A 16,695-nucleotide genomic window follows, 5' to 3' on the forward strand; every position below is an offset into this window, starting at 1 on the left:
AGGCTACCCCACCCCCCCTTCATACACCCTCAGGGCCGCTATATGGCAGCCATTCAGTGTTTCCTATATGCTTCATGCTTAGCAAAGCATCTGGAGCCAATGAGCCGTGCAGGTTTGGCAAAGTGTCACACAGCGTTCTTTCAAAAGGACAGTGGTACATGCCCTCATGCTAAACCCCCCAACACAAGAAAATCAGCTAAATTTAACTGCAGATTGCAAACTGAAAAAACATATTTATTGTTAAAAACTGACAAAGATGAAATAAAAAAAAAAAATCATCACCATTAAAAACTGATAAAGGTGGAATTCAAAAAACAACTTACAGTCAACAAAGTGACAAAGGTAGACTGAAAAAAAACCTTACAGTTAAAAGCTGACAGAAGTGGATTGAAAAAAAGAATTGTTAAAAAGTGACAAAGGTGAACTGAAAAAATACTTAGTGTTAACAACCGGACAAAGATGGACTGAAAAAAATGTAAAGAATGAAAAAAGAGCAACTCAATGCTCAGTGTTTCCTCATGAGGATGTAAAAACATGCAGCTCCGTCTTGCTCCAGAGCCTGATAGAATCAGGACGGGAAGATAAAGTACTGAGGAGACACTTCACTTTGCATGTTTTTTTTAATCCTTCCATCTCTGAAACCGTCGACATCTATGTGTCCTCTGCACAGGTGCGCATATTCCCGTACCTGATTGGACGAGAGTCTGCTTTCGCTGATAACCTCAAATGGATGGCTTGTGCCAACAAAGGTTTGGGACTTTTTGATAAACGTCTTAAGACAGCTTGGTGTCAGAGTGTTGAGTGCGGGCTGATGTGGTGTTTCTGCGGAGAAGTGCGATGTCGGTGGAGGATGTGTGGGTATCCGTGTGGTTTGGCCTTTTGTGTTTTTTGCATGTGTAGTATGCGTGTGTGTGTGTGTGTGTGTGTGTGTGTGTGTGTGTGTGTGTGTGTGTGTGTGTGTGTGTGTGTGTGTGCTGGCTCAGATTCTTTCTGCCAAGAGGCAATGAAGTGGCACTTGGGGGGGTCAGAGGTCAATCCGCTCTAATCCCTCTTCCTGTCAGAGTGTCTCCCCCTTGGCTGCTCGCTGCTGATGGCTCCCACGTGTCAACGCTCTGGATGAGTGCCCTCTGGAAGGGAAAGTCACAGCTAGGAAAACAGATCCCACAGAAGGATTGTGGGGAGACGAGCCCCAAACATCCTTCCCCATACAGACCCCTGCTGAGGAATAACCTTACATGTCTAATGTGAAGCATTGTCAGCAACAGCAGGAGCTCACACCAGTCAAATGGCTCATGTGTCACTGTAAGCTGAACGACTGGAAACCTGTTTCCAGAGTGGTTCAGTACAGTGCAGTAATGTCAGGGACATCAGCAGCAAATTACAACATTTTGTAAGAAGAGCACTGGATAAAGTTTAGAACGTGACTAAAAAATCTAGCTATTGCCCTTTTTTGGTAGGGCTATACCCGACTCAGTCAAATCAGATTTGGCAGTTCAATAGGAATATTTGAGGATTTGTTTTGCGTATTAAGTTTTAAAATTTGAACAGGGCTCAATGGGACGTTCAGTGTGACAGCAGAATTCACGTTATATAGTAAACAAACTAATGGCACTAACGACGGCAGAGTGCAACAACAGGTTTGCCAACACTAGATATCAAACAAAAGTCAGACGCTGCAGGATATCAGCTTGCTGTTTGCTGTAATCTCACTTCTTCTAAGCAGAAGAGCAGCCTCTCTCTCCATCTGTGCCAAGGATCTCCTCCATGCCGCAGCTGTTTGAGTCAAAGAGTAGCATGAAAGTCAGGAGCACTCACTTTGCAGCAAAATCTGGAGACTATAATGTCCCTAGAAGTGCACTGCACAGCACACTGACTAGCAAAAAAAGACTGCTCTACTTGAATCAGTCTCAGTAGACTGAGGGCTCTCTGACTAATGATGCAAATCTTTGACTTTAAAGGGGCAGTCCGACTTTTTGCTGATATTACTTTTATTTAAGTTTTAGATGCAGGATTAATCATTGCTCATGTGATATTTTTCCACCACTGGATATCAGTTTTGATACTTTTATGTGTAGTTAGTACCTAGTGTTTCCAAGTGGTTTTTATTTCTGGCACCCATGGTGCAAAGACTACAGAATCGCTCTCTGTTTTCCTCAGAGCTGAGCAAATAGCAACCCAGTCACCAGAAAAAAACATTGTCATTGCACACTTCTGCAAACCATAACATTACATTTACATCTTGTTAGGTAACACATATGCTGAAACTTTATGTTTCAACAACACTGAGGTTGAGGTTTAGGCACAAAAACACCTTGGTTATGATTAGGAAAAGATCGTGTGTTAGCTTAAAATACCTGGTTTTAGTGGCACAATCCCAGCTGGAAAAGCTGTGATTGGCATCAGAAGCTTTTTGTGTCAGTATGGAGTGAGTGATGACAAGTCTATGTAAACATTAAGGCACTTTACGTCACCACAAAAATGTTGATATGATATGTATATGTGCAAATGTGAAGCTGTGCTTTGCAGAAACAATGGCAACATTTTTTTTCTGGCAACTAGGCTGCAAAAAACTTACATTTTGGTTTCAATTATAAACGTAGGAGTGAATGGAGGAAAAACATGAGAGGAAAAGTAATTTCAATTTTTTTTTTAAATTCCAAAAAAATAAAACTGAGGCAAAATCTTGTTTAGTTGAGACAAAAAAAAATCTTTCACAACAAATGAAACGAGCTTTTAATGCAATAGACAGGCAAATTTATTACACAGCAATTTGGGGTTTTTAACATACATTAATACTCTTATTGGGGATAGCTCCTGATAGCTAACTGTTCACGCTGTGGTTGATGCACTTCCTTTGTGCCATAAATCAAGCCTTCATTTTCCCGGGAGATACTACCCAGTGGCAGACAGACTTGCATGGTAAAAGTGAGGCCGAGGGAGCCATACTAAATCTAAATAAATCCTATTCTGTAGTCATTACATTGTGCAATCAACATTTACTTCATTTAATAAGTTAAAGCAAAAACATGTGCGTTTCCACTTTAATACTTGTGTGTGTTTAATTGCAGGATATTTCACTCAGATCTCCACCTTAGCAGACGTTCAGGAGAACGTGATGAGGTATCTTCATGTCATGAGCCGGCCGAAGGTCATTGACCACGAGCACGACACCGTGTGGACTGAAGCTTACGTGGACAGTGCTGTGAGTATGTTACAGTGATTTACTTCTTGGGATGAAGCATAATCATATTTTCTTGTGTTTGTTATTAGTCCTCATTCTCAATTTGCATTTGCATGTGAGTGAGACAGTTTGTACAGTGCGGCAACATGCTTTGGTTCCTCTTCTGCAGCCTGCAGTTCATGTTATTTTGTCCGTCTCCGTACCGAGCACTAAATGTGCACATGTGTGTGTCTGCTTTCTCATCATTAGTCTTCATGCTGCTCGAATGATTCATCATTAGGAGCTTCATTAATCTGCATGGATCTCCCCCCCGTCCTACATCTGCGTCCACAAAGTCAATGCACAGTGTGAAGGCTTTAATTCACTGGACGATTCAATCTTTATGCGTCTCTTCTTTCATTTCAGCTTTCTCAGGCTCATAAGGTAAATATATACACGTGATCTGATCTTTACAGTATCTATACGTATAATCAGATTTTTTTAAAAAAACAACAAAAAACAACCTTTTTGTTTTGTTATCATAAAAGAAACAACCAGATGGGAAGTAGTTTTAAACTAGCATCAGAAAGGAGATCATGGGCAGGTAATAAAAGGTTTCCACTGGGATGCAGCAATTTTGAGTCAATTTGAATAAAGTTGGAGTGACCCGAGGCAAGGCAAGTTTACTTATACGGCGCATTTCAGCAACAGGGAATTTCAAAGTGCTTTACTCACAGAGTGCAGAAGAAACACACTATAAAAGAACATTTAAATAGAATTAAAAGAGTCATTAAAGAACCAAGAGACAGAAAATAAAAACATGCCAAAATAGAATAAAAGTGGTGCATAGAAACTAAATGCTGCTTCTCCATGTTTAGATTTGACTCTGGGGACACAAAGCAGACCTGTCCCAGATGACCTGGGACGTCTGGATATGTGTTCATCAGAAATGTAATTTGCCCCTAAACAGTTCAGTGCTTTATAAATCAGCAGTTGTATTCAGAAATCAACTCTGTCTCTGACAGACAGGAAGACCTCAGAAATGGAGCGATGTGATCCACTTTCTTAGTCTTAGTGAGGACTCGAGCAGCAGTGCACTGAATCAGCTGCAGCTGTCCGATCGATATTTTTAGGGAGAACCTAAAAAACACAGTTACAGTAGTTGGTCCACAGAAGATAAATGCATGGACAAGTTTTTCCAAATCTTATTGAGACATAAGTCCTTTAATCCTTGATAGATTTTTGAAGGTGTACTTCACGCAGTTGTGGAATGTAACATAGTACATTAACTCAAGTACTGTGCTTATGTGGGAATTTGAGGTACTTGTACTTTATTTAAGTGTTTTCTTTTCAAGTCACTTTATACATTTACTCCACATTATATTATAAATATTATACTTTTTACTTCAATATATTTATCACACAGCTTTAGCTACTTTACATGCATTGCATAAAAACATAATAAGAGTTTATAAAATATGATGTAGTGTTATAATGAAATTACCAAAGAGTTTATACATGTACAGCTGCAACAATGGATGATTGATCAATCAGTCAGTACACAGAAGTAAGTCAATTATTTTGATAAACATTGGAGTTTATTTCTATTTTTAAATAATTTTAAGCTTTGGGTAAGGCTATTTCCAATTTTGTTCATAATTTCAAGGTTTTTCCTTTTTTTTAATGTTTTTTCTCTCCTTTTTTAAAATTATTTGGGATAGGGTTTTTTTCTAATAATTTTGCTGCATTGGGTACTTTAACTTTTAATACTTTAAGTACATTTTCCTAATTGTGCTTACTTACCGTAACATTTTCAATGCAGGACTTTGACTTTTAACAGAGTATTTTCACAGGGTGATACTGGTACGTTCCATAAGTAGAGTCTAGCTAGCAAAAATTTCTGACTTGGTCTGTGGTTATTATCATTGCCGACTGAGCCTGAGCGCCGACTTCGTTCATTCCTCATTGGCTCCAAAAACAACTACTCCAGTTTTGTCTTTGTTCACTTGGAGAAAATGGTGGCACGTACAATCTGTGATTTGTTTGGTGCACATCGAGAGGGTGAGAAAGCTGCTTATAGTACCTATTTTTCAACATTATGCTTTTATATTTCCCAGGAAGTCTGAACTCGGAGAGGTTCTTCCCTCTGAGGGACAGGCGCAATAGAGGAACATTTATTGTACTTCTCTCCAGTATGGAGACGATGAGCACACACACACACACATACACGCACACACGCAGAAGGGTTAGGAGATTGTCCTCTGGAGTGTGTGCTCTTGTATCTCAGCCTCAGACACACCATTCATCATTCTGTGGATCATTGCATTTTATCTCCTAAAGCCCATAATAAAACTGACATTGGAGGGGAGACCAAGAAAGAGGGAGAGAAAAGGGAGAGAGAAGGGGGAGGTGGTTAGGCGTCTGTGGCTTTACCTGTGTGTGTGTGTGTGTGTGTGTGTGTGTGTGTGTGTGTGTGTGTGTGTGTGTGTGTGTGTGTGTGTGTGTGTGCGCGCGTGTGCGTGTGCGTGCGTGTTTGTGTGTAGACCAAAGCAGTCCAGTCTCCACTTCCATTGTGTGTTGTGATGAATTTAAGGACCCGCCATTCTTCATTTTGTCAAGCAAGATAGTACACACTGCAGTTCACAGCTCGGTTGCCTCATGCATGCACGTACACAAATGAACATCAACCAAACGCACGCACGCACGCACGCACGCACGCACGCACGCGCGCGCGCACACACACACACACACACACACAGACACAGACACAGACACAGACACAAGCACACACAGGGACAAAGGCACACTCAGCTGTGTCGACTCATGGGGTGAGGGAATAGCAGACCTACTTTAACAGCGCTCATGTGCTTCATTATGTCAGCCCTCATCCTACTGAACTGACCTCGCCTCCTCCTTTGAGCCTCACGTGACACTCACATGGTTCAGGTTTAATGACAGAAAGGCTGCGACCTGGATCCTTTATGTTTTTGCAGGGATTGATTCAGATGCTGCTTGTAATTAATTAAGTGTCAAGTGGTATCCTGATCTAGTGAGACCTTATTATGTGTTCCCTGTTTCTTAATTTTGTAGCTACCTTTGCTCAGTTATTGTCCGGACCTGAGGCTGTTCCCCGCCGAATAACTCACGCTCCTCTCTTTTCTATCTGGAAATTTTAATTGAACTTCATGTCAATTCGGCTGCCTCTTGACTGGTAATTAGCTACTGTACTGTGTGAATAAACAAAAAGGTGTTTTCACCAGTTATGGATTAATATTTCCACGGCAGCTGTTCTTTTTCTTTAAAATCACATCTTTATATTATTCTGTTGATTTTTTTTTAGGTTTTCTTTTGCAAAAAATTATTGATTTAACATCATCAGCAGCTCTTTTTCTGCAGTTGCAGCAATAGAAGGACAAAAGACTTTATCTTTGGAATCTCAGTTTGTCAACGCAGAACATATGCAGTGTAATAGATGTCTAACTGTGTTTGCTATTGCTCTGAATATACAAGTTGTACTGATTAAGAAATGTTGGGTAAACCTTTAAGAATATCGGCATAGAAATACACTTTAATTGTGTTTCTTTCTCTGTTCATTTTTTGACCGATACGGACAAACCTGATTGGAGAACTTACTGACTCTCCTCTCAGTAGGGTTACTTGGCAGCAATCAACACTTTTTTTTTTTTTTCAGCTGAATGATAAAGCGGGCCCAAGTCTGATGACTACAGTCGCCATGCCTGTCTTCAGCACAAAGAATGAAACGGTGAGTGAGTGACAGTCATTTGCTCACATTAGTATTGTTCTTCAGTGTAGTTTTGATATACTTTTTATTCCTCAACATTTATTTGACACCCATAGTTACTATGTTTCAGATTAGGATTTTACTGGGAAAAAAAAGATGTTTATTAAATTCAATACTTCAATGGCAGCCATTCTGATTAACGTGGTAACGCTGACAGCCCTACTGATAATACTTTACTTTGACCTAACTTTCACTGGTGTAAAGTACTTTTATGTTTTGGTGTTGGCACTTTTACTAGGACCTAAATAATCCTTCCACCACTATGCAGATTTTATGTAAAGCTGTGTTTTGAATCTCTTCATGCAGAAGAACCAGGGTATTCTGTTGGGGGTCGTAGGAACAGACATCCCTCTGCAGGAGCTGATGAAGCTCATCCCTAAACATATGGTACAGTCAGCTGTTCTTGCACTTTGAATAAATGAATGTATTAGTATGCATTTTTTTAAAAAAAAAAGTTTTTCCTTGTGTATTTTATTCTGTGTCTCCAGTTAGGAATCCATGGCTACGCATTCGCTATCACAAACAACGGCTACATTCTGACACACCCGGACCTCAGGCCTTTGGTAACTCAGTTTCTTAACATTACTTTTATACCACAACAGTCTCACAGCATTCCCTGACTTTACCCTGTTTTTCCTTCTTTTTTTTTTTTGTCCATGCAATTGTGTACATAACGGAAATTATGAACTGAGGCACACAGAGACAAATGTGTTATCCTGTTAGGAAGCTAAATGGGCTCGTATAGTCTGTAATCCCCACCTTTTCCTTTGATGTATGCATGCAGGGATAAAGGCCACTCATAGGGCTGGCTGGCCTGAGATTTCCCAGAGGTAACTTAACACTCGGTGGCAGAGACCACAGCCGCTCGCCCTGGGACCGCTGGTTCCTCAGGAGCTATGGCTGTGCTAGTGGATCTGTGTGTGCCAGTGTTAGTGCTATTCCTCTCTGTGCAACTGTGCGTGTGTGCTGGTCTGTGTTGGTTTTTTTGTGAGTGTCTCTCTGTGGCTCAAACTGTGCTGTGGTTGTACTCATTGACTTGTTGTTTCTTGTGGACCACGCGACATACAGTAGCCGAGTTTGACATGTACAGTTTAATGCATCAGCTTGTTTGAGCGTGGGTTTCCTATCAATCATATTAATCGTTTTTCATTTACCCGACAGTGTTAATTTCACACACGATTTGTTAAATAATTACACAGCAAAATCTCCTTAACAAGGCCTGATAAATAAGAGCATACAGTGAGTCCTTATGTGACATTGAAACACAAAAGACTGATAACAGTGAAGCTTTTCTAAATAGATTTATTTCTGTCATATGAAGCTCATAAATTAAAACAATTATGTGTTACTTGATTTCACAGTTGGATCAGGCTAGAGTAGCTGACATGTTTAGATCGTGGTTAGTAGAAATAAAACAACACGACACAAATTGGATCATTAAATTGTGAATACTGTGTTCCTCTGCAGTATCAGGATGGACAGAAGAGGAGGAAGCCCAACTACAGCAGCGTCGATCTCTCTGAGGTGGAGTGGGAGGACAAGGACGATGCCGTACGTCTTAAACTCCTAAAAACCAGTGTTATAGGAAAACAGTCATACTTTATTGTTCAAAATGAAACGCTTGATGTACTTTGGTCTACATGCAACCATAGGCTGTATAAGTTATAGACTGAGCCACTGTGACATCACCCATTGGTTTGCAGACTCCCTTTTTGAGTTTTGGACAGTAAGAATTGATCACATAAGGATGAGATGGTGGATGTAACCCTAACGCTCGTGACTCACTGCATGCGTGAGCAGTTTGTGAGCGTGGCAGAACCTGTTGTTCTTTTTTCGACACCCATGTTAACAAGTTAGAGCAGCCACACTGCCTGCGTGAGTAAGGCTGCTCAGGTGCATCTCAGCTGCCGCTCAGCTGTGGCCGATGTAGAGAAACGATGGCTTGCGCACGGTTGTCCGCAGAAATAGAAATGGTGTTTTGATAATTACATTGACCATTTACCACATTTTACTACAGTTTCAACATCTTTATCGGTCACAGACATGATAAAATACACATGTATCGTCTTTACTCAACCTTTCCTGTTTCTGTTTCAAAATAAAAGCCCTCTGACGGTGTTTCTGTCGACAGAATCCCATAAGTCGATCACACAAGGTTTTTTATTGTGAAATATTTGCTCGACTGCATTGTTGATGCAGGCAGTTCTGTAATAGTGTTGCAGCAACACAAGAGTGCAAGATGCAGCAGTTTGGTGAGGTTTCCATCATGTGCTGCTCACACATACAATGTGTTCCCACTGTATTGCTAGCTGCTAGCTTTGCTACAATTACTTTTCAGACCCTCTGAGAAACTTTATTTCTAAAAAATGACCAACAACAAACTTCCTCATCAATCAAAAAAAAGAGGGAGAAATATATTGTAGTATAATTAATTTCCATACATGCTGCTCAGAGTAATCACAGTTCTCAGCTCTTCTGCCATCAGAGCTGGGCTCTTCCTCTCTCTCGTCCTGCGCCGTGCAGCGTGTGGATAGGCAGGAGATGAGACGCCATAGACAGTGGGAGTTAAGTTGTTGTGAGTTTCTACGGTTACGTTGATTCTCTCACACCCTGGATTTAAATCCACAAGAAGTGGTGCACTATCAGTGTCATAGCTCTCATTCCATTCAAATGTTTTGTTCAGGATTTTTCTGTGAAATCTACTGCTTCCAATAATGAGCAGTGACCTGACGTGATCTTCTAGTACTAGTTACTCTCATCGAAAAAAAAGCCAACAAATCTGTAGCATGGTGCATTTAAAGTGATGGTTGATTGTGAAAATGCTAATGCTTTTTTTTGCCAGCAAAGAAACATGCTTAAAACCATTAAAACAAATTGTACCAACAGAAAAACTAAATACCGAACTCCTTGGAGGGTCTTTTAGTGTAACTAGAGGCTGAGCAAGGCTTTTTAAGGTTACAATTTTTGTATCAATTAATTTTAATTAATTGAAAAGCTGAAATAATGACAACTACAACTAAGATTATAACTGTGAATCTGAGGTTACGCCATGGCTACATTACCCAAACAATGCTGTGACAATGACTTGTGAAAGTACCACACCCACCTGTCATTACTAGCAGCCACAGCTGTAATTATGTAGAGCTTTAATCAATAATAACATTTAAACAAGTGAGTTATGTAAAAATGCAGTCCTTGTACAGTTGTCATAAAAGAGGAAGTTAGCTATAGAAAGAAAACCATTTTTCTACCAGACTGTAAACATGTTTATTTCTGCTGTAAAGTTGGAGACTTTAACATGGAGGGCCTATGGGGATTGAATTGCATTTGCAGCCAGCCTCAAGTGGCCATGCAAGGACTGCAGTTTATGGCAGCACTGCCGTGCTGGTTTCATTTTTCAGCCCCAGGGGCTTCCACTTGAATGCAACGTTATGCGATTGCAACTCACTCAATGCCTGGATTTCACATTCGAACTGAACTGGGTGTTCATTAGTTTGTCCAGTGGTCTGTTGTCTTTAGAGTCGAGTAAATGATCAATTATTTCATATCAATTCATTGATTAATGATTAAGGTGTGACTCTGTTTTCAGTGTCCCAGTAAAATGGCAGCCACAAACAGGTTGCTGTGACCCTACCTCGACCTCTCTGCTCTCCGTGCCTCACTGCGTGCTTTATCTTTCAGCTGCGTAACGCTATGGTGAACAGGAGGACGGGGACTTTCTCCATGGAGGTGAAGAAGACAGTGGATAGAGGGGTGAGGCTGCAGATAAAGACGTTCAGTGTCTCCCTATCAGATGAGAGTTGTTCTCTCTGTTTTCTCTGGACTCGTGGAGTAAATCTAATCTGCCCTTTTTCTTCTGCTCTTTCAGAGGCGTGTCCTGAAGATGCACAATGACTATTACTACACTGACATCAAAGGAACACCATTCAGGTGGAAGAAAGGTTTCATTACATTCCTAAAACGACTTTCTGTCAGTTTATGGCTCGATTATAGTTAAGAGTTGACTCTCTCCTCTGCTTGTGTCTGCAGTGTCGGAGTGGCTCTCTCCAGAGGTCACGGAAAGTACTTCTTCAGAGGAAATGTATCAGTCGAGGCCGGTATGTCACTCCAACACTTTTATCTTCTCTGTTAACAGAAGCCTGAATACAGTGAGATGCATGTCACTCTGACTTGCCTGTGTGGGAGGGCTTATTGTATCAGTCCACCCAGGCTGGCATTGCTGAAGCGTTACTGACTTGTGTTTTTCAGGGCTCCGTGATCTGGAACAGCCAGATGTCGCCCTGGCAGATGAATGGTAACGCTGGGGTTGTGGGAGCGGGCGTTCATGCGTTATGTAGGTTATCTCTCTGTGTTCGGGGATGTGGAGGCCTGTGATGTAACCGTTGTGGCTCTGTTTGGACCACAGGACTTATTGCAACACAGAGGAGCAGCACGAGCACCGTCACCTGACCCAGATTCAAGCCATCAAGCTCTTCATGACGGGCCACAGACCACACCTCAAATGTAAGACACATATGAGCCTGACCTGAATAAATTAGACTACATGGAGCCCGTTTTATCTGTTATTAAATAACAGTAAAAGAAGGGTGAATATAATAAGCACAAAATGATTTTTACAAAAAGATGGATGTTTTGGGTCTTTAAACGACTGCAGGTGACAGAGAGCTGATCCAGGAGGTGTTATTTGATGCTGTGGTCACCGCTCCACTGGAGGCCTACTGGACCGGACTGGCCCTCAACAAGTCAGAGTAAGAACATTTTGGCACCACTTTATAGTCTCCTTTCAAGGCCACAGTTGCAATTGTTATTTAATCATTAATGAAGGGTGTCTATTAAAGGGATAGTTCAGATTTTTTGAAGAGGGATTGTGTTTTACATGCAGTAGATATCAGTCTGCATGGAAACCCAAAATGCCATCATACTTTTCGGTATGAATTTTGTACTTAAACTGTATCTTTGGTAGATAAACACCTGATTTGTTAAATCAAACTGCTAAAGCCTCATATTAGTTGTAACTTTATAATGCATTTTTTGCACATAATGAGGGCTGCGTTTGTCCTCCATCACTTACAATAAAATGATGTTATGAAGAGGTGTATATCACAGCCATTATAAGTTGGAGGAAAAATCACAGCGATCAAAAACAATTTGAATTTACATATCAACATGTGAGTACTAGTTTAAGACAAACTTTAAAAATGTAAAGTTATCCTTTAAAGCTCACTTAAAATCTTATTTTAATGTCCTGATGTACATGTTGATGTGATGTTCTCTGTCTTAAAATGAGTGTTGAACATGTGCATGTCATGTAAGGCTTTGCAACTAATGAATAGTAAGTAAGTAAGAAAATTTTAGTTTTATAGCACTTCTCTGACATAGATCACTTATTTCTTCACAAGGGAAATATACAGAAAATGAGAAAGAAAGCATAGAAGATTATGTGTCCATGGTGTTAAAAATTCAAAACTATTTTGCACAGTTCATAAAAAAATACAATACACAACAAGAGCACATGAAAACACCAAGAAAATACAGAGGAAGTGCATACATATTAACCAAACTCCTGCATAAACAGGTGTGATTTTAGCTGAGTTTTAAAAGAAACCACAGAGTCAGCAGACAGTTATGGTGCAGGGAGAGCATTACAAAATTTAGGTGCTACAACATCAAAAGCTCAGTCACCAGGGGTCTTTAGATGGGTGTGAGGAACAGACAGCTAATGTTGTTTATATGATCAAGAGAACAAGCTGAAGAATTTGGGAGTCTGACCGTGTAGTGCTCTGTAAACGAGAATGAGAATTTTTGAACCGGTTTCTGTACTCAACAGGGAGCCTGTGAATACTCTCATTTCAGAGTAATTTATTTGCGTTATCAATTCATTAATAATTTCGCCTATAAAATATTGTTTTAAACTGTAATCCTCTGAAGAACAGTTACATCAGCTGCGTCAGGAACTTTTCTCTGTTCAACTTAAACTTCATCGACAGTCGATTTAAGCTATGCTTCATAAATAAACTGATAAATGTCCTGCATGATACATTTTAAAGAAAAAGCTAAATTACATGTGACTTTGTATGATTGTGTGTAGACATCAGTCAGGGATGTTCGGGGACAGCACTCAGGGAAATCATGTACAGATTACAGAGTTCTTACTATATTAAACTAACAGGAACTCGGACAAAGGAGTGGAGATTGCTTTCCTGGGTACACGCACCGGCCTGTCGAGGACCAACCTGTTTGTGCCCGCCGATCAGCTCTCCAATCAGTGAGTCCCGCTGCTCAACATCTCTCTAATCATTACTTACAGCACGAGGCGAGGCTGTGATTGTGCTTGATGAATCTAATCCTGCGCTCCTCGCCTCTCTTTCATTCTGCGTGCTTCCTCAGAGATTTCCTGACAGCGGAGGACAAGGAGGGTGTATTTAATGCTGATCACTTCCCTCTGTGGTACAAGAGAGCTGCAGAGCAGGTCCCCGGCACATTTGTCTACTCCATCCCCTTCAGCACAGGTACGCAGAACAAAAAAGATAAGAGACAGCTCAAGTGTGCAAAGTAAAGGTTCCTTGATTCAGCACATAATCTTTCTTTTTCTGTTAAATAATCTGCACTTTACGTTATTTAAGTCATTCCTATTATACTTTCAATTATCGACTGCAGCATTATGTAAATTACTTTATGGAAATTCATCTTGTTGCTCCAGTCATTCAGCATTTTAACATCTTAATCAGTCTTCCTCTATGTCCCTCTTTCTGTTCTGGAGTGTGGTTTTTACTGGTTTCCACTGATAGGATGTGCAGCACAGCTCACCTCCCTTACAGCTTTTATGCAGTTAATGTGGCTCACGCTCTGTCTGCTAGCCTGAGTTCAGCTTCTCTCTCCGGGACATTTACCACCTTTTCTCTGTTAATGGTGACTGCATCCTCTCATAACCTGAAATGTCCCATCATGGCTCCCATTTCTGAAACATCACAGTCATCCTGCTTTCGAAGAAGCTCTGACTGGACATTACTATAATGTAATAGACCAGTACTGCGGTCTCTTTTAAACCTGTCAGCTGGGGCTGCTGAGTAAAGGGCACCACCTAGTGAGCAAACATGTAATCTCAACTCTCTTCCTCTCTAGCTTTAGAAAATAAGAGCGTGGTTTTGGCCAGTACAGCAATTCAGCTACTCGATGACAGAAAGTCTCCAATAGTTGCAGGTACCAACCTCTGAAGTCTTTTTTATCATTACTGTCTTCATGCTAATGATTGTTTTTCAGCAGTCTCTCATGTTTTTGGTCTCAGCTGTAGGGATCCAGATGAAGCTCGAGTTCTTTCAGAGGAAGTTCTGGACCGCCTGCAGACAGGTAACGACACGACAGCAACTACTAAGACAGCTTAAATGCGCTCCCTGATCAGGTGTGAAGCTTAACTATGTGCGTTTTGTTTCTCAGTGTACGGCTCTGGATGGAAAATGTAGCATTAGCTGTGATAACGCGGTAAGAGCAATCACATAACTCTGGCTTTTGATTTTTTTTCCCCCTCAGGTTGTTTTGTTGACATAATCTTTTTATTTACTCTTCTGACAGGATATAAACTGTTATCTCATTGACAACAATGGCTTCATTCTTGTCACAGAGGAGCAATCCCAGGTACTGTGTGTATATTTACACATTTACATCTATAAAATACTAACAGAAACACTCAAACACATATCTCCCATTTCCATAACTGGATTTTTTTGGGAGAGTTTTTCCTTATCCAAAGTGAGGGCACAGGACAGAGGCTGTTGTATGTTGTACAGATTGTAAAGATGTGTATGTGTTTTATTCAGATTGATCTATTATTGTTTTGTAATAAATGTTTCATTTTTGTTATATTTAATCGAGGTGTGTATGTTGAATACTGGGGCTGAAAGAGAGAATATTCATGATTAATATATTAATTTTAGTTTTTTGATAACGTTTCAAAAGAGGGGTAGGACTTGATAAGTATTCACTTCCTCCTACTCCTTTCCGACGTGACACACCTTTTGTTAACTGAATATGTCCGCTGGGTATTCTGGTGTTGTTTTCTTACTTATATTTTTATTTTATTTATCTCATTTAATTTTGCATGCTTTGCCCTTAAGGCAAATTTCGGCTATCGGGTTATATAAATAAAATTCACGACTTGACTATTTGCAGCCCTGAAATAAATATCAGTTTCTCCGTTGATGCAATTTGTCTGTAAAGTTTTAAAAACGAGAAAATAATTTTTAATTGCAGCCTCCTTAGTTACCAGAATTAATCTGTTTTTATTGGATGTTTCTATTATTTTGTCCACTCAGTGTATATGTTAAGCCATGTGCTGGTGTGCTTTGACATAACTTCTCTCTCAGACAGGGCTCTTCTTTGGAGAGGTGGAAGGTGCTGTTATGAGCAAACTTCTTCAAATGGGCTCCTTCAAAAGGTCTGAGACTCAACCTTACGTTTCCCTGAGCTCTCAAATAAACCATTTAACCTGACTTTATAAACGTGTTCTTATAAATGTCATATTTGATGGTTATTACAACCTCCGCTGCTCCGTTTGTGTTGCAGGATCACGCTGTACGATTACCAGGCCCTCTGCAGAGAGTACTCTGGGAGCAGCGACAGTGCACGCACTCTGTCAGATGTAAGACAATCAGCTGGTAGTTTTTAAAATAGAGACTTTAGAAGCAACATTTTAACAACTGTGTATCTTCATGTGTGTGACACAGAGTTTTCACTCTGGTGGAACATCAGCACAGAGTACCGTCCCAAAATGAACTAACATTTTATTCTTTTCAATCTCTTTCAGCCCTTCACTGTCATTAAGTGGCTCCTGACTGAACTTGTCATGTAAGAATAACACAAAAAAAACATTTAAAAAGTGTACGTCACATAGGCCCATGAATTAAATGATATGCTGTACACAATGTAGTAACTCTTGAGATTATATTGATTAATAATATTTTGCATATGTTCCTGCAAACCACATGTATGTTGCACATTTCAACATATAAAATGTTTCTAAACTGACATTTTATGAGGTGACTGTTATCAGTAACGTGGAGGGGATGATTGATGGCATGACACCTGGATGAGACGCCTGCTGAGCTGCAGACCTCTGTTTGAAAACAACAAAACTGGTTGTTTTTTAGTGAGTCGTTGCAGTTTCTCCAGCAGCTTTTTAGGCACCAAATGTGGGTGTTTACAGGCAACCCATCGCTGTTTTTCCATTAGGGATAGTGCCATGAAAAGTGAGTGTTTTTTAGACTCATTGCTGCTTTTTCTGCTTGGATTGTACCACCAAAACCGGTATTTTAAAGACTAAACATGATCTTTTACTTACTGTAACAAATTGTTTTTTGTGCTTGAACCTATTAATACATTACTCAGAGTGTTTTTAAACATTAAGAAATGTAAAGTTTCAATGTATCTGCAACAGAATTCAGATGCAAAATATCTGTGGTTTGCAGAAACAACAATGCTAACATTACTCTGGCGACTGGCAGGAGGCATTTTCATATTTCATCCTCTCAGCTATGCACTAACATTACTTTGTTACTCAGCATGTCAGCCATTAACAAGATACATTGGTTAACTGTTACTTAATACTTATATTTTTGTGCTTAAATGGCATTAGATAATTAATGTATACAATAATAAGTGATGCTTATTTTTGTTTTAATTGATATTAAATGAATATCTTCCCATAACTGCCATTGGAAACATTTGTTTTAATGTGATT

At 40.0% G+C, this 16,695-nt stretch overlaps 1 protein-coding gene across 1 annotated transcript in view; it reads left to right on the forward strand.

The window, feature by feature from the left end:
* LOC121958228 (voltage-dependent calcium channel subunit alpha-2/delta-3-like) overlaps positions 1-16,695 on the forward strand; it is a 43,558-nt gene that overhangs the window by 25,318 nt on the left and 1,545 nt on the right. The window contains exons 14-35 of the mRNA XM_042507103.1: positions 671-749; positions 3,069-3,202; positions 3,587-3,604; positions 6,852-6,923; positions 7,269-7,349; positions 7,451-7,525; positions 8,430-8,513; positions 10,644-10,715; positions 10,831-10,892; positions 10,992-11,059; positions 11,211-11,256; positions 11,368-11,465; positions 11,617-11,710; positions 13,132-13,227; positions 13,350-13,471; positions 14,085-14,162; positions 14,248-14,309; positions 14,397-14,441; positions 14,532-14,594; positions 15,323-15,393; positions 15,522-15,597; positions 15,763-15,803. Coding sequence (XP_042363037.1) covers positions 671-749; positions 3,069-3,202; positions 3,587-3,604; positions 6,852-6,923; positions 7,269-7,349; positions 7,451-7,525; positions 8,430-8,513; positions 10,644-10,715; positions 10,831-10,892; positions 10,992-11,059; positions 11,211-11,256; positions 11,368-11,465; positions 11,617-11,710; positions 13,132-13,227; positions 13,350-13,471; positions 14,085-14,162; positions 14,248-14,309; positions 14,397-14,441; positions 14,532-14,594; positions 15,323-15,393; positions 15,522-15,597; positions 15,763-15,803 — 1,637 coding nt within the window. The remainder of the gene's footprint in view (positions 1-670; positions 750-3,068; positions 3,203-3,586; positions 3,605-6,851; positions 6,924-7,268; positions 7,350-7,450; positions 7,526-8,429; positions 8,514-10,643; positions 10,716-10,830; positions 10,893-10,991; positions 11,060-11,210; positions 11,257-11,367; positions 11,466-11,616; positions 11,711-13,131; positions 13,228-13,349; positions 13,472-14,084; positions 14,163-14,247; positions 14,310-14,396; positions 14,442-14,531; positions 14,595-15,322; positions 15,394-15,521; positions 15,598-15,762; positions 15,804-16,695) is intronic.

The sequence above is a fragment of the Plectropomus leopardus genome, chromosome 2, assembly GCF_008729295.1.
Source record: "Plectropomus leopardus isolate mb chromosome 2, YSFRI_Pleo_2.0, whole genome shotgun sequence".
Classification (NCBI taxonomy): Eukaryota; Metazoa; Chordata; class Actinopteri; order Perciformes; family Serranidae; genus Plectropomus; species Plectropomus leopardus.